The 18,648-nt window shown below is 41.1% G+C and overlaps 1 protein-coding gene across 1 annotated transcript in view; it reads left to right on the forward strand.

The window, feature by feature from the left end:
- LOC134070525 (uncharacterized) overlaps positions 1 to 17,942 on the forward strand; it is an 89,902-nt gene extending 71,960 nt beyond the window's left edge. Inside the window, exons 5-6 of the mRNA XM_062526909.1 lie at positions 4,744 to 4,848; positions 17,437 to 17,942. Of these exons, the coding sequence (XP_062382893.1) occupies positions 4,744 to 4,848; positions 17,437 to 17,942 (611 nt within the window). The remainder of the gene's footprint in view (positions 1 to 4,743; positions 4,849 to 17,436) is intronic.
- Positions 17,943 to 18,648: the final 706 nt, after the last annotated feature.

Here is an 18,648-nt window from a genome sequence, read left to right on the forward strand (position 1 = left end):
AAGTTATTTATTTGCGGCCCGTCATGTATAAATTGCTGTAGCCTAACATCATTGCTATGTAGTCCGCTGACAATTACGGCGGGGTTGGTGCTTCTTTCATTCATAGGCTATCACTCATTGCAAACTTTGTCCATTATCTATGGATTTCATTGAAAGTGAAAGCAGACGGGTTGATCTGCGTTCTGCAAGTGTTCGATGTGTGTGATGCACTAGGCTATTTGTTTCTTAGCAGAAGCCATGAAACGGTAAAGGTCAAATTATTTATTTAAAAATACTTCATTTAGGAAGTTGTTGTTTTTTTGTTGGCTTTGCTCGCGTTCGCGTCCAGTTTGACTTGTCAGGATTTTCCGATAATGACTGCAATCTCGTGATGCTGATATTGACTTATTTTCTGTGCGTGTAAACTATAGTGTAGGCTACTGTGCTTGAAACTGTGCCAGACTAGCCTAGGCCTACTGGTTCTCATCATTTTAACCACAAAGCCTGTCTACAGGTATACTAAATTGTTTAGCACCTTGTCATTTCGCGTTTGTCCAGCCGTTCACCTCCGTGCGGTGCGCCCCATGTCTTTCAAAACATATTTCGGGATAGTAGTAGTAGGCTACTATGCGAAAACGTATGATGATAGTAGGCTACTAAGAGATTAACACTTTGGCATGCTTGGCAAACATCAGTCTTGTACATAATATTGAGATAAAGTTTTTAGTGGAAAAGTAGCCTATTTAAAGGCACAGTCTGCATTTTAATCCTATAGCTCTCCATCAGTGTGTGCGCAATTGTAAAACTATGATGCCTAGCCTACACAATCCTGGCATAGTAGCCTACAGTATAACAGGCCCACGATTTATTGTAGGAGAGGTGTAGGACATGTTACTTTGGAAGGAGAGGGAGTGGTGCAATTTGATTTTCTATGGAACTTAAATAAATATCAACAACCTTCAAGCAACCTCTTTAATCAGCATCAATATCAATAGGCCTATATGGTTCACTATACTGTAGGCTATTGTACAAGACTAGAGGACTGTAAGGGGGCAGGCTATATATTATCATCAAGTAGGCCTATACTAAATAATGTAGTCAAAATTAGAACTTTATGTTGGTTTAAGTTCAAACAAAACATGTCATGAACTGAGAAAATCCATGGTTCTACATCATTGTTGGCAAAATGATCATGATAGCCTATATATTTCAGCCATATCTGGTTTAGAGTAGGCCTAGCTACTTTGCTCCATTATAAATGAGTTTTCTTTAGGCCTTATAGACTATATTGTAATATGCTATAATGTTTGAAACATATATCCTATCTCAATTTATCAATAATTCTCATAAAAGTCATCAGATGTCGTCATTTAAGGGGTTATTTTTTAAAATTTTCTCCCGGGGGGGCATGCCCAGTGCACAGTGGCCAACACTATAATACCTGAACTATACACTACAGTATACACTATAGCAGCGGTTCACAAACTTCCCCCCCACGCCCACCTCCTACATCCTTATTTGGTGCTCGCGCGCACGCGCGCGGCGGGGGGGGCGATTGGGGATTGGGGGGTCGTCGATCCAGTGGTGGGCCGGTCCAGGAGAAAAATGCCAGGGCCCAATTTTGTTCCCAGTCCGACCCTGCCCACATCTGCCCTCAACAAATATATTGATATATTTAATACACACACACACACACACACACACACACACACACACACACTCACCTTTCTTTTCTCCATGTGTCAGATGTGAGCTGGGTATGCTGTGTTAACATACTGAAGGGTTCTGTGGGGGAAAGTGTTGGATTCAAGTGTGTATATCCCAAAGAATATGACCCTACTTCAGTGTACCTGATGAAAATGAAAACAAGAGAACTTGTCATTGAATTAACAAAAAGCCATGGGATCACTTACACCAAAGGAAGATACTCCCTGTATCATCACTCAGAGAGCAGAGTCATTACTGCATCCATACACAACCTGAACATAGAGGATGCTGGGACATACAGTGCAGCTGCTTCAATGCATATTGACAATGAGGATGACAACATGTACAGTATACAGAATTCAGGCTGGAGGTGGAGCAGGGTGAGTCACTTTCTCAGCAGCATAAATCTCATGTTGCAATAATATTACTGGCAGCTTTTTAAGGAGCATAGTAGAACCCAATCAAGGGTGTAGGCTTGGTCTCAGCTCCTGAAATGATTGTTTCAATGCCAATACCAAGTGAAGAATCTCGTGTTTAAAAAAAAAATAAAAAAAAAATGATGTTGGGGCCCTCCACCACCTTGATGCCACCAGTAATATTGAACATTGTATGATCATTCACATCAGTGGCAAGCATAGAATTTGATTTGATTCCTATTTCATATTTTGGAATTCATATAAACTTATAAGAACTATTAAACTATATATGTTGTTAATTATTTTTAGTATTTTATGATCTACATAATTAGCTAAACATATTAATACATTCATTTGAATGCATCATATTCATATTTATGTTATAATTTAGCTTTCAGTCTCACGGTTTTAGGGTAGTGGAAAATAGTTTCATTTAGTGCAAGGGTATGTGGATTCAATTAAGCATGAATCAATGGCATGACATCATAGAGGAGATAAGTGTCTCGCAGTGTTCATTTCTAGTACATTAGCGTACATAAACAGAACATACATATGTAGGAACAGGAAAATGTTTCGGGGTCCATTTTTTATTGCGTCTGCAAGATGGGTAGCCCAATTAACAGTCAGTGACATTGTGACTTTTATTTTGAAGCAGGCTATGCTTTGACACTGTTGTGCATAAAAAAACAACAACAACAAAAGACACCTTGAGCAGATATCCCTGTTCACAAGTCCACAAAGATACTATATATATATATATATATATATATACACAGTATAAGCACTGTGGCACATAGTATAGTACAGTATACACTATGGGCCACAGTGCTTATACAGTATCATGGGTCCAAGTACCCACAGAGACCCAGGTTCAAGTCTGGCCTATGGTCATTTCCAGGCCCCACCCATTTCTCTCAATTTGCATACCACCCCCCATGTTGAAATGTGCAAATTCAGGGCAGAATGTTCAGAAAAACATTGGGAGTTTATTACATTAATGGTTTTATTTCATTTGTGAAACATCATCTGTCATCTGGGAAATAGAACAGTACTTGGTTCTACAAGCATATATACATAGTAGCCCAACCCCATTCCTTCCTCCTTTTTCTCCTCCCTCTTCCTCATTTAGCCCCTCCCACCTCCAAACCTCCACTGACCACAGGAAGTACATCAGCACACAGCAGCCCTACAGGTAGGTGGAGGAGCATTTCACCACAATACACACACACACACACACACACACACACACACACACACACACACACACACACACACACACACAGTTCTCCGTAAACATACATGGACACTGAACTTGAAATGTTTATCATTGAAATGTAACAATTCAGGGAAAACATGCTTACCTTGAACACTCATCTCTTATCATAGACCTTGAATGCACCTCTGGGGCCGGTTTCACTAAGGTAGTTTAGACTGGTCTATGGCTTAGATAGGTCTTATGTTTCTTTATAGATCAGTCTAATGCAAGTAAGCCAGTTTCACAAAAGTTAAGACTATCTAATTTTAGACTTAAAAATATAGACACCTCACCCCCAGGCTAACGTGGGTCTAAAGGGCTATATCACCATGATAACAACAGAAAAGGTGCTAAATTAGGCCTACGTCATCTTATCCATTTGAAAGCAGGCTAGCATGGCTAGCTAAAAGCTTTGGTTAATCTCTACCGGAAGGTAGCTGTGATGATACATCTTTGTATTTTCACATTGTTTCAATAAATTGATTAAAAAAAAAAAAAAAGCATGGCTAGCTAATGTAGGGCTTCGAGTCCTATGAGTCAACAGCGTCTGCTTAACTAACCTGGCTAGATTAAGGCAATAATGTATGTTCCTGCCTACGAATAAAATGTAAACGACCTCAAACGTGTTACAGTATGCACACATTAAAAGAGCATGCGGACTGGTAGGCTGGTGGAAGTAACGTAGCTTCCTAGCCAGCTAACGTTACGCTGCCTCGATAGGTAAAGTGGGATAGAACATGGGTAGGACAAGACGGGAGCAAAATATTTATCTGTTACGTTAGCCAGCAACGATAACCACACTAGCCGCTATGCATGACACAAAAAAGTCTTTATACGTGTTAAACTCCTCCAAAATGCACAGTTTTTCTGAGTGAGCAAAAGCTACGTGGTTAGTGTCCACTCGGTCGGCCATGTTTTTTGTTTTGAAAAGAGTCTTAAAATACCCAGATTACCCACAATTCTTTGCATCTAGTCCTACTTAGGATAGTCGGTGTCTCAACTGCTTTGTACAACACTATTATTCAGACGTCTATGCTAAGTCTGACTATACCCTTAGTCTAAGTTATAGTCACAGTCTATCTTAGTGAAACCGGCCCCTGGTCTCATAATTGTTGGTGTCTAATGCTCAAAAAACACAAATACATTCTCACACAAATGTTTGCTATTGCTATTACCCACACAGGTGACACTCTCTTGTCCAGAGGCGCAGGAGCAGATGGGATTTGTACACATTCAGAAGGTAAGACAATACTATCTCACACAAACACACACAGACATTAATTTCTAGTGTGTCGTCTCGTCTTGTGTTGCATAGCCATTTCACCTAGTTGCATGTTTTAACAGTAAGTAGCCACAATGTGTATCATAGTAGTGTTTCCTCTACAGGCCATCTTACATTTGTCTTTGTGAGACTGGTAGCAGCTGCTCTGTGCTTTGCTCTGCTGCATTCAGCTTCCATGCTCATGAGAAACAGAGGGAAAGGAAAAGAAGGTAGGACATTATAACACACACACTCACACACACACACAGACAGACAGACAGACAGACAGACACACACTCTCACACACACACACACACACACACACACCTCACATCATTAAAGCAGTAATAGGCTTGGGACATTTCTTTTCATTGGATGTACATGAATACCTAACTTCACTTATCAACAAAATGGAACTTTGAATTGACTGCATTGTTACGGTCTGAGAGTTGCATCGCATTAGCTTGGGTGCCAGCCGAACTTAGCCCCGCCCACAATATTTGAGATCGGGAAGTTTTGTGTGGCATTGCTCCGTTGTGGTGCAACTATGCTCAAACCAGAGCTGTTTGGACCAATCAAATGGTCTGGGTGGGCTTTATACGATGATGGACAGATGAGCAACAGTGCCTTGTTTATCACGTCATCTGAATACGCTTAGGTTGATTTTGTTTGCAACAGAAACACTGTGGCTTTAAATGCATACTATGTAAATGCAGTATTGCCTTTCATTTACATGAAAATGAGGTTTTATCACTGATTATCACAGGATTATTTCTGAAAACTTAAGCCAAAGTCGATATGTGGGCAAACTCCGGTTTCACTTTCATCAAGGGAAAACAGTGTGTGTGACATGTTTTTCTCGTTTGTTTGAAATCTCTTGTTGGCCTGTTTGCTCATTGGGTTTGCAACACCCTTCCCCAGCTGTTCAAAGCATATTTGTAGTATCGGCGTGAATGGAATTATTTTTAAAAACGGAGGGGAAATGTTTTCCAAATAGCCTACAGTACCCTGCTACATATTTCATTGTCTTAGATTTTGCTATTGGATGTTGTACAAGATACTGACAGAGCAATAACTTTCAAAAAAGACAAGAAGCTGTAAGCTGAAGCTATTGTGATGCTCTGATTGGTTAGGTCTATCCAATGAGTGCAGATGCCTCCCCTCCCACCCTGTATCCGTTTAAACACACCCCATAATTACGTCCTGATGGAGCAGTATCAGACTCACATTTTGACTAGAATTTTGAGTATGTCAACGTCAGACTAGCATTGCACTTTATCACCTTCACTTTCAATGTGACCCTCAGCTACATGTCAGTGCATCAGCACAGTCATAGGGCCCTATTTTGCCGACCGGGCAATGAGCTTTCGCGCCTTGCGTAACCTATAATTACTATTCTCTGAGAGCGCATCTTTCATTTTTCCAGCGCAAATGTACGTTCTCTAAATAGGAGATGATATTGCGCCCTAACGGGCGTGTCAGTGAAGAGAAGAGGTGTGGTCCGGCGCAAAGCTCGCCAGTCGCTAATATATGGATGCAGAAAGTAAGTGCGCCACTGACCAGGAAAAACCTCGTCGGAAATCACTGGCGCATAGCTGAAAGGCTATTTTATGAGCACATGAGGCTTGGGGATATGGAAGAGCGAATATGGAAGAGTGCACCGTGCGCACACACACCCTACTTCTTTCATCAGCAGGAGCGCGCAGCCCGAATATAATTAAATAATATGTGTCCGTTTCTCGGTTTTAGGTTCGTGTATTGGTCAGCAAAAAGTAGCATGCATAGCATAACAACATCCACATGCAATAATACAACAATAACGTCTAACAGTGACCTGCTCATTTAGACAACATTACACAGCCCTATGGCTAAGTTACCCTCAGTTAGTTTTGTTCTAGCATACCTTTAACGTCTGGCATTAAACAGCTGTAGCGTTCTGACAACTGTCTACCTTGTTATTGCTCATCTGGAATAACTCCTCTAGCTGCCTCCATCCTCCATCCTTTCTGTTTTGTTTGTTTAAAAGAACTTGCGATATCCATGATGAGTAGGCTATTGAGTTAGTGAATTAGCTTCACATTGTGTGCTGATAGCGGAGTAAAAGTAGCCTAGTTGCGCGCCTGCGTGCGTAATCTCTCCTGTTCAGACGAAATGTGTGCGCGTGGATATAGCTCTATAGCGCATTAAGTTAATTTTGATAACGTGTTGACTGACACTTTCTTAAAATAGAAGATTGTAAATAGCCTGATGGCAGGCAGCTAATGGGATGCTGTGCATATTGGGTGGGTACGGTATGGCATGCCAATTTGGTGTGAATACACACACACACAAGGGAAATGTAATAATGATAATGATCAATAGTGAGAACTATCTTATGACTATTGCTGCGGCTGCTGCGTTCATTCTGAAATAATCTATTTAAGTCATAAGCCCCGAGAGACCGTAGGCAAGTGCCTAAACCCTCCCTTAGCTGTTCTAAAATCAGTGTAGCCTAAACTACGGACAACAGTAGAGTGGCTTATTGCTTTTCTAAAACGGTAACTATACGTCGATGTATTCATAGATAATCATTCTGCCGCCAATAAATATTTCCTCCATATGAATGGTTGCCATGCAACATCGACACGCAGCCACTTTAACTTTTGTGCAAGTTGTGGTAGTGCATTAATGAAATGCGGTCATGGTGTATGTTTGTGTTGGATTTTATAACAGCATCGAACGCGATTCAGCCAATCATCATCAAGGACCGGAACTATCCGTGTTAGAAAATAATATTCACACATCATGTACATTATTTTCACAATTTCCCAGCATAAAAGTTGAGAAGGCTTAGCCTTCCCAAGCCTCCATTACGCGCCGCCCATGCCTCACGCACGAGCAAGTCGGTCTCTTCTGGAGTAGACGCCCAGGTAACTCCGCCATGATAATACCAACAGACCATTGAACAATGCGCCAGGCTTTTAAAGGGAATGAGAGTGTGAAATCTAATTGGTTTATTGCATGCTACGCCCAAAAGACACCCACGACTAGTTAAATCAATTAAGACAACCCCTTTTCACTTTGCGCCGAGCGCAATGTTCACTTTTCACGCAGTCATTATAGCCTTTTGCGCTAGGTCCGCCCCCAAAGAAACTAGCACGAGTGACTTGCGACAATGCCCAGTTGATCCTGATAATAGAGCCCATATAGTGTAATAGTGTTGCAATTCATGTTTTTAGTACAGTATGTAATAGTGCCTGTGTAATACTGTTATATTTTGCTTGTTTTCATTAGTGCCCAATTCAACACGTGGAAGTGCCAGAAACAATGAAGATGTAAGTAAAATGGGCAAAAACTGATGTCCTGAATGAAAAGGCAGAAGTCCATCTAAGTGTGTGTGTGTGTGTGTGTGTGTGTGTGTGTGTGTGTGTGTTCTGTCACAGGAAACATCTGTGTAATGCTGAGGTTGAAGAATGATGTGTCCAGGAGACACAACACAACCAGATCCATCCAGCTGTTAGCACCCCCTGCATCTACATCTCTCTCGCTCTCATTCACTTCTCATTCAACTACTGCAGCTGCATTCAACCCAGACCAGACAACATCAACTTCTGCAGCTGCATTCAACAGACCAGACAACATCAACTTCTGCAGCTGCATTCAACAGACCAGACAACATCAACTACTGCAGCTACAGTCCACTCAACTCATACCTGACAAATGTTGGGAAAAAAAATATTTTCAATTACCGCATGTTTATTATTTTTGCATTAGATGTGACATATCCTGCTTTTTCTTGTTGTAATCAACTTCTGTAATAAAATGAGATCATAGGCTACGGAGAGACCAGGGTGTCAGGATTTGACTGATTAGCTTTGCCGATTAGCAAGGCACTTCCTCGTCGCCATTTTCTTGAAATACATCATGTCCGGTGCCATTCTCCTCATGCTGATTGGTGGCTGTTGCACTCTCAGCTCATGCACGAGCTTAGTGTGGGCACGAGCTCTCCTTCTGTACCATACGTCAATCAGTAACCTGTCACTTCATTGGCTAAGTAAAACGGCACCGGAAACAAGCCCCTTGAAACGCCATGTTGAAGCCTGAAAAAATCTTTACATTTTGGCAATTTTCACTAGCCTAGCATTCCCATTGAAATGAATGGGGGCGGGACTTGTTCACTTTCTCCAGTTCTTATAATACCTCCATGGTTGTAACCAACCCGATGCTGTCTTCAAACATGCCAACAGCCAGTCAGAATTCTGAAATCAATGACATACTGTATATGTTCTTGCATCCAATCCGATGCAGCCTACAGAAGTACAAGCAGCCAGTCAGAATTCTGAAATCAATGACATATATGTTCTTGCATCCAATCAGATGCAGCCTACAGACGTACAAGCAGCCAATCAAAATTCTGAAATCAAAGACGCATAGGGCCAGATGTACTAACGTTGTGCGCCCATTTCAGGCATAACGTGCGCCTATAAACTTGGGGAGGATATGTACAGACAGGCCGCAATGTAGGAAACGCGCAGATTGATTAAGTATTCCGCCAGATGTATGAAAACAGCGCACGTCTATTTTGCGTTGAAAAACGTCCGCCTTCTGAAAGCAGGTGTAATCCAGATTGCGGTTAAATGCGTCTATTAGAAAAACTTTTAGCAGCTGAATCAATATTCAGAGCATCCGTTTTCTTCATTGTACTATGTCAAAAGCAACCTTAACTTTTGTTTGCCTCTCTAAAATCGTATTTTCTCTTTCACAACATAGCCTACACTTCCCAATCTGTTAGACCAGGCATTAAATCATATCCCAAGTCTACGTGCAGTAAATAGTTCAAGTATTTTTTAAAGTGGATTTGTAGAACTACTAGGCCTACTCTGTCTGTCGCTGCTCGTTGACATCTCTTTATATCATGTATGATCGCTAAACTTTGATTCTTTTTAATGTTGCAATATTCAACTGCGCTCGTTGTTCAGCTCTGCACGCGCAATTGGCATGATACAGGGGGCGGGAACGGGCGGCACTGAACGCAGTTAACGTAATGAAGTGATATCTTAGTAAATTCCACGCAATATAGCAAAGCACAGCGTTCGCACTCTGCGCATACAAAAACTCGCTATTAGCGCTGTCTTAGTACATCTGGCCCATAGTGCTCTGTTTTGGTGATCGGAAACGGAGGGTCAGAGGCATAAAGTTTAGACATTAATCGTATCTTATTTGAACTCATTGGAAAACTTCACCGTGGTCTCATAGTCAGCAACAAAACAGTTCTGCACAGTTAATTGCGATCACTATTGATTACCTAATAATAGCGTTGAGAGAGTCACCTGCGTAGTCAGCTACACACCTGTCATGTCCATCAACAATGATGATCTGCTGACATTCTTACCTTGTCCTTGGAGATGTTTACCACCTTTAAAAAGGCTGGCATAGTGCTGTTCAGTTGTAGCCTTGAATAAATTTGATTAAATTGATTAGATTAAATTTGTCATTTTACCAGTATGTACAAGGTCCTTGCTTTTTTTTTTTCATGTTCTCCTTCTGCCTCTGTCCTTGTCTTCCCTACGCATCTTCTGATGACAGACAGATTGCCATTGGTCTAAACCTGCAAATAAAAACCCTCACGTCATCACATGTTGCTATTGTGTTCCATTTCAGAGAATGACAGGCGGACTACAAGCAACAGGAAGTCATTCTCAGACCACTGGACCCTCTCTCTCTCACACACACACAAGTCTGTTGAGTCTCACATCCTCACAACATATTCTCACCATACACACCACATCCTCACAACACGTACACACACACACACACACACACACACACACACACACACACACACACACACACACACACACCTCCCCCAGTAAGTGTAAGAGTAAGTGACACTCACAAAGACGGAAGCAATGTTGTGCACACTTAGTGTAGATCAGAAGACAGACACAATGCCACACAAGTGAGCGGCTTGATGAACTCTAGAATGTTATTATCTTATGATCTGTTATTATAAACAAATGGGTCAAAAAGCATTGTGTCCAACCATGTTAGGGGATAGATCTAGTTAGGCGATAGTAACATGGATCAGAGCTACAGTTTGTCTGTTTAAGGTTTTACAGAACTGTCCATTTTTTTTTTTTTTTTTTTTTTTTTTTTTTTAAATCTTAATCAGCATGAAGGTGCTCATCTCCTCCATCTGGCTCCTGCTCTCAGGTGAGTCATGGCACATTTGTAATATTATTGGACATTAGGTCAGCGTTTCTCAAACTGTGGGGCGCAGAGACATGCCATGTGGGGCGCGAGCTGACGTGAAAAACCGGAGATTTCTTTTTAATCTGTAGCCTGTGCCTTCCTTTATTGATAATTACGAGAATGCACCTCCTTCTCACAAAACAAACACAAACAAGGTAATCTAGACTCTTGTAGGCCTATCATTGATCAGATGAAAATGTTAGTCTGTCCTGGAACCATAGTCCGAAATGATTGATGTCGGAATTTTAATTGCAGCGGAAACAAAAAAAACCCGTTTATGTTCGAGACGAGCGCAGTAAAATTGAAGGATATCTTGGCTATCAGCCCGACGACACAATTGCTGTTCTGCGATCTCGAAGAACAACTGCTTGACAAACGCAAACACTCATGTTTTGCCTGGCAAGTGGACAAGGCCACCGACAGTTGCAAAAGTGGTTTAGTTATTGCTTATGTCCGCTTTGTTAACTTGACAGCGGGCGAAGATATTCTATTCTGCGAGTAGCCTATGCCAAAAGTAGGGCCACTGCAGATGAACTATTCAACATTGATCTCAACAATTAGTCTACCTGGGAGAACAGGACATCAAATGGGAAAACTGTGAGTGACTTTGCTCGGTTGGCGCACAGACGATAGCAGCAGGTAAAAGAAATGCTATCGTCGTGATAAAGAGGGTAGTGCCCGATGCGCAACAGACGGACTGTTTCATTCAGGGAAGCGCTCGCGTCAAGGCTTGACCTGAATACAATTTTGAAGGTTGTGAGAGTGTTGAACTTCATTTATAACAATGGTAGCATATAGTTGGCCCTTTTGCTGTATTATTGGAAATCAGCTTTTTTTGAAGCAAGGATTGACACCTTGTCAATTACAAAAAACTGACGTTATTGGTCAATGATTTAGATTTTTATTTTCTCTATTTTTGAACTGATATTTATCTTTAGTAGCCTAACTGTTATTTGTTAGGCCTACTGATGTATATTTAGCAAGTGACGTTATAAATATGACAATTTTGAGCTTGACCTATACTTTCTACAGAGCGATGATGGACAGGTGGGGCTCGAGAAAGCCCCCTTGATCAAAGTGGGGAATGAAAGAAAAAGTTTGAGAACCACTGCATTAGGTCAAACGGCATCAGGAAATATACAGTAGTGACCGTCCTGAGAAACAGGAAGTGATGCTATAGAGAGAAGTGGCAGTTTCCTGTGTGGATCAGACATTTTGATTAAGTTTTAGTGTTAGTTAGTACCGTATGAGGGTAAGTATATTGATGAAGCAATATGTATCTAAAATGCCATCTTTATCTTGGTAAATCAGCTATGATTTTGTCCATGCAATAGCTCAAACACAGTATAGTTTAAAGGACTTGCAGGTCCATTACAAAAAAAAAAGGTATACTATAAAGTTATTTTAATTAGGTAAACTAAGTGCAGTTAAAGTATGATCCCCAAGTTGACTATGTAGTAAGTTTATTAGTATAAATGTGCTTGTGGTATACTTGTAAATGTACTACAGTATTTACTTCTTTGGACTAAATACTGTAGGTCTACTTTTCAGTTTCTAATAGTGAAGCACATTTTTAGTTCATTATAGTATAGTAGTATACTAAGTATTTTAAGGTGCAAAAGAGGTAACCTTTTTGTTAGTTTACGAATGGGTGTACACTGTATGTGACTACCAAGTATAGGCTAGAACTTTATACTTACACCTCTGTCCAAAAGTATTAGAACGCATGCTTAAAGTTAAATATAAAATCATCTTTTGGAAATGTATCTTAATGCTTTAAATGAAATAATGAGTAACTATGCAACCTTTAAGGACATTCATTTTCTTTGTGAATGAATAATGTATTGTAAATAAATCAATGTTTTCCTTAAATACAGGGGGTCATAAGTATTGGAACGCCCATGTTAAATTCCCATAGAGGATTTTTATTTTTATTTTTAAAGGCCAGTTATTTCATGGATCCAGGACACTATGCACCCTGATAAAGTCCCCTTGGCCTTTGGAATTCAAATAACCCCATGTCAACACTATACACTTAACATACTAAGAGTTTGGTATGCTTTATGTCAGTTATCAGCTGTTAGCTAATTAGCTGGTTTGAATTGCATTGAGCTCAATGAGAATGAAACCAGCTAATTAGCTAACAGCTAATAACTGACATAAATCATGCCAAACTCTTAATGTTAAGGGTATAGTGTTGACATGGGGTTATTTAAGCCCCATGTCTGATCACAATGAAACTGTCATAAATGGACTCAGCATCCTCAATAACCCCTAAATTGACACCAAGATTGTGAAAATGTGATCATTATTAGTAGATGTATGATTGCAGTCAGTATCCTGGCCAAGGTGAGAAAGCGCCCCCCAGAGGAAGGGCAAAACGGGGTCAGAAAATTTGCACCCCGTCATTTTTCAACAGTAGGACCCCAAATAAAGCAAATAAAATGAAAAAATCAATTTTAGCAAAAAAATCCTACGGAATTACAATTCGTACCCCACTAGTAGGCCTGACTGTCCTGAACACGGCAATATAAGAACCATGGTGGAGGTATACTTTGGGGCTGAGCAATTTACAGAAATATGTGGTGTGTGCCTTCCAGAAATAAATGGCAATTTTTATTTAGTGATGAAAAAATGACTTTTTGGCACTTTTTGCGCTCCATATTTGTGACACTAGCTGATCTGACATGACTTGTTTGCGGTAGCACACATGACGTGCACAGATGATGATTCTCTATAATATTTGTTTTACTGCATTGCAATGAACAAAGTAAAGGCAAAAAGTGTTTATTTGTCAAACAAATTTGGATGCAATATGAGTCTTGAATTGGATACAATACAGGAGTTTGCTAGGATCTCAAAACCGTGTTATGAACGTGACTTGCCATAGAGAAACACATGATAACATTGGATTATGAGCATAGGCTATTCCACACAAAAACACGAGGTAAGTGGAGCTAAATGAAGTTATTATTTTGCTGTCACTTCGTCTGTTTTATGGCCTAGAAGGTTGTATTTGGTATCTGTGGATAGCTCTAGCTCTCCTCTTTCATCTGACATGCGTGCCATATCTTTTTGATCGCGGTTTCACGAGGAAATCAAAGGAGAGTAAAGGTAGCCAAAGCTATATGACATTATTATTTGTTTGTAACTTCGTCTGATTTTATCAATAGTATCAATGGAAAGCTCTGCTTCTCCTCTTTCATTTGATATGTGTGTCATGTCTGTGCGATGCGTGGTCCGCGAGTAATTCAAGCGAGAGTTCTGGATGCGCCGGTGAACGCAGAGCAATATAGACTGTAAATATGATATACTTTGATTTAACTTCATCATTTTATTTCATTTTCACACTTGATCGCACAGACAAGTGTCTATCGTTGGAAAGCCCCGGTTCTGCTCTTTCCTGCAATATAAGTTTCATCTCGCTGTGACTAATAATAGCGGAGCAATGTAACAAAGAAAATGTGTGCGTTTTTTGATGCACTTTGCGTCCGTCGGGCTCATAGGGTTAATAAAACGCCATAATTCAAACCTTCGCCATTTCAATATACTTCAAAAATTCAAAAATCTGGTCGCAATTCCTCTCGGGCAACCCCTCAAGATTATTTTAGTGCTTACATGACATGATTTTGATAAACCGTCTAGGAGAAGTGTTTCAAAATACGTGATGTGCAAAAATCATAATCATAATCATAACTCAAATTCTTTTAAGATTCACTATATTGTTTAAATGTAAAACTTGTTCAGAATAATACAACACACATGTCCACCAAATTTGGTTAATTTCCGTGAATGTATGTGTCAACAATAATAGACAATGTGCTAGGTGGCGCTATAGAGTCTCTAAGCCACACCCTAGGCCAAAGCTCTATCCCTGACTAGCTGTAGCAATAACACACATGCCAACCAAATGTGGTTCATTTTCGTGAATGTGTCAACCATAATAGACAATGTGCTAGGTGGTGCTATAGAGTCCCTAAGCCACGACCTAGGCCAAAGCTCTATCCCTGACTAGCAGTAGCAATAACACACATGCCCACCAAATGTGGTTCATTTTCGTGAATGTATCAACCACAACAGACAATGTGCTAGGTGGCGCTATAGAGCCCCTAAGCCACACACTAGGCCAGAGCTCTGTTTCTGACTTGCGGCAGTAATAACACACAAGCTTACCAAATTTGATTCATTTTCACGAATGTATATGTCAACCACAACAGGTAACACACTAGGTGGCGCGATAGTGTCCCTAAGCCACACCCTCGGCCAGAGCTCTGTCTCTGAATAGCTATAGCAAAGCACATGCCCACCACATTTGGTTAATTTTCGTGAATGTATGTGTCAACCACAATAGACAACACGCTAGGTGGCGTTATAGAGTCCCTAAGCCACACCCTAGGACAGAGCTCTGTCTCTGACTAGCAATAGCAATAACAAAATATAGCCGCAACCTGCGATGCGGACCCGTGACATTTGCGGAATCTGACAAAGCAACACCTACTTATTGGTGGGCATGTGCATGAGCAACACACATGCCCACCAAATTTAGTTAATTTTCATCAATGTATGTGTCGACCACAACAGACAACAAGCTAGGTGGCGCTATAGAGTCCCAAAGCCACACCCAAGGCCAGAGCTCTGTCTATGACTAGTGGCAGCAATAACACACAAGCGTACCTAATTGTCGTGTATGTATGTGTCAACAATAATAGACAATGTGCTAGGTGGCGCTATAGAGTCCCTAAGCCTCACCCTAGGCCAGAGCTCTATCCCTGACAAGCAGTAGCAATAGCACACATGCCCTAAAAATGTGGTTCATTTTCGTGAATGTGTCAACCACAACAGACAATGCGCTAGGTGGCGCTATAGAGTGCCTAAGCCACACCCGAGGCCAGAGCTCTGTCTTTATCTAGCGGCAGCAATAACATACAAGCCCACCAAATTTGGTTATTTTTGTAAATGTTTGTGTCAACCACAGCAAACAATGCTCTACGTGGTGCTACACCTTTGGCCAGAGTTTGTCTCTGACTAGCAATAGGAATAACACACAAGCCCATCAAATTTGGTTAATAACACACAAGCGTACCTAATTGTCGTGTATGTATGTGTCAACAATAATAGACAATGTGCTAGGTGGCGCTATAGAGTCCCTAAGCCTCACCCTAGGCCAGAGCTCTATCCCTGACAAGCAGTAGCAATAACACACAAGCCCACCAAATTTGGTTCATTTTCGTGAATGTATGTGTCAACCACAACAGACAACGCGCTAGGTGGCGCTAAAGAGTCCATACGCCACACCCTAGGCCAAAGCTCTGTCTCTGACTAGCCATAGCAATAACACACAAGTCCACCAAATTTGGTTCATTTTCGTGAATGTTTGTGTCACAGATAACAGATAACGCGCTGCTAGGTGGCGCTATAGAGTCCAAAAGCCACACCTTAGGCCAGAGCTCTGTCTCTGACTAGCAGAAGCAATTCCACATGTAGCTGCCAAATTACATCCAATTCATAACCTTTTTTCTGCCTATAACACCAACTTCCTGTTTCTTAATAAAACGCCATAATTCAAACCTTCGCCATTTCAATATACTTCAAAAATTAAAAAATCTGGTCAGAATTCCTCTCGGGCAACCCCTCAAGATCATATTAGTGCTTATATGACATGATTTCAATAAACCGTCTAGGAGAAGTGTTTCAAAATACATGATATGCAAAAATCATAATCATAATCATAACTCAAATCTTCGTAAAATTCACTATGTAGTTTAAATGTGAAAGTTGTTCAGATTAACATAACACACATGTCCACCAGATTTGGTACATTTTTGTGTATGTATGTGTCAACCACAACAGACAATGCGCTAGGCGGCGTTTCGAGTGCAATTCTACAAATGACCGCCAAATTACAAGAGTTTTAACCCTCTAACCGCCCAAGGCGCCGTACGGCGACAAGCAACATCACTGATTAAAACAGACGGTAGATCCGAGTAGGGTGACAAATCGCCTTTGTACTTTCCACCACTAGTTGGCAGACATCCAGAGCTTCGATTCAAGCCCAAATTCGAGTAAAAAAGTTTTCAGGAAGTGCCTGTATTACTCGCGAGAAACAAAAAAAAGACGCATTTCCTGTTTATAACGCGGAAGTGAAATGCGCGACCACTATGCACAAATTGAAGCAGAAAAACGGCAAATGGGCTTCCGGCTGACGTTCGACATGTAAGGCTGCGAGGTCCTGAGCTCTGCATGCATCTTTTAATTTAATCCTTTTTTTGGCGTGCCCTATACAAATAAATATAGAAATTCATCTTCCTACGCTCTTATAACGTTAGTCGAGTCACTTGCACGAGGATATAGCGCTTCGACAGGACATTTTGTTTAGTTTTAAAATAATGGCTAATCGCACGCACAAGTCAGCTAGCTCGACTAGCAAGAAGGGTGCTAGCCCTCCCACCGAAGATGATGCGGCATCACTAATATCTTCGGAATCTGTCGAGAAAATTATGTCGGCAATTGAACAGAGTGGAGCTCAACTGTCATGACCCTCGAAACTACAGTGAAAAAATTGCAGTCAGAAGTGTGTGGCTTGACAGAGAAGGGTTTGGACTTGGAAAGCCGTAGTCGCCGTCAGAATATACGCCTAATTGGAATAGAGGAGGGGAAAGAGGGGAACAACCCGCGACAATTCTGTGCGGCTGCATTGAAGGAGATATTGGACCTGGAAGACACACCACGCCTTGACCGTGGCCATCGTTCGCTGGCACCAAAACCTCGAGACGGTGAGAGGCCAAGGCCGTTCATAATTCGAGTACACCACGGAGACGTGAAGGATCGCATCCTCCGCGTTTCAAGTCAAAAGAAGCAGCTGTTCTACAATGAGAAGCGTGTGCACATATTTCCCGATTTTGCACCAGAAGTAGCCAAGAAGCGAGCTGCTTTTGCCGAGGCGAGGCAGCTCCTTAAAGGTATCAAGGATGTCAAGTTTGGTCTTCGTTTTCCAGCCATATTTCGTGTCACGTTCAAAGGTGAGGAGAAATCTTTCACTAATCCCGAACTGGCAGTATCCTACATAAAGGATAACATCCTCCCATCATCATGATCAGGTATGGACGTAACACATAATAGTGAATTGACTCGACTCTGAGTTGTTCGGGTGAACTTTTTTTTCTAAAATGTTTTATTTATTTTGAGCGTAAAAGGAAGATAAAAATGCAAGGCTGCACTTTTGTTGTTTAAACATTGGACTTGGGGGTAACTGTATTGCACAGCTTAGCTGTTATTACACTAGGCTACCTGAGGTTTTTTTACCCATTTGTTTATGCTGTGTGCATGGTATTTGGCACTGCTATATATTTGTATTTGGTTGCTTGCTGAGCTTTGGGTCTGTTTAGGTTAAGTTAGAGACCCAAGCAAGTGATTTTGAGCATGTTTCTGTTGGGGCTTATGCACTTTGTTTGGGAAAGTGCTGGGGGGTGGGGGGTAAGTGTCTTTTTCGTTTTTTGTATGTTATTTTTCTTTTCACTTTGTCCACTTGTGGTTGCACTTTACTTTGATTATTACTGTTCCCTGAGTCATAGATGTCATCTGTTACAAAATAGATTGCCGTACTTCAATATCCACATTTCCAAATATGGCTAATTCAAATACACCCTGTAGGGGGAGTGGGCTGCCAATAAAGTTTACCAATTGGAACGTGAAAGGACTTAACCATCCTATTAAACGCACCAGAGTCCTTGCTCACCTTAAACTCTTGAAAACTGACATAGCTTTCCTCACTGAGACTCATTTATGTGGGTCTGGCTATA

The sequence above is a fragment of the Sardina pilchardus genome, chromosome 22 (assembly GCF_963854185.1).
Source record: "Sardina pilchardus chromosome 22, fSarPil1.1, whole genome shotgun sequence".
Taxonomy (NCBI): Eukaryota; Metazoa; Chordata; class Actinopteri; order Clupeiformes; family Clupeidae; genus Sardina; species Sardina pilchardus.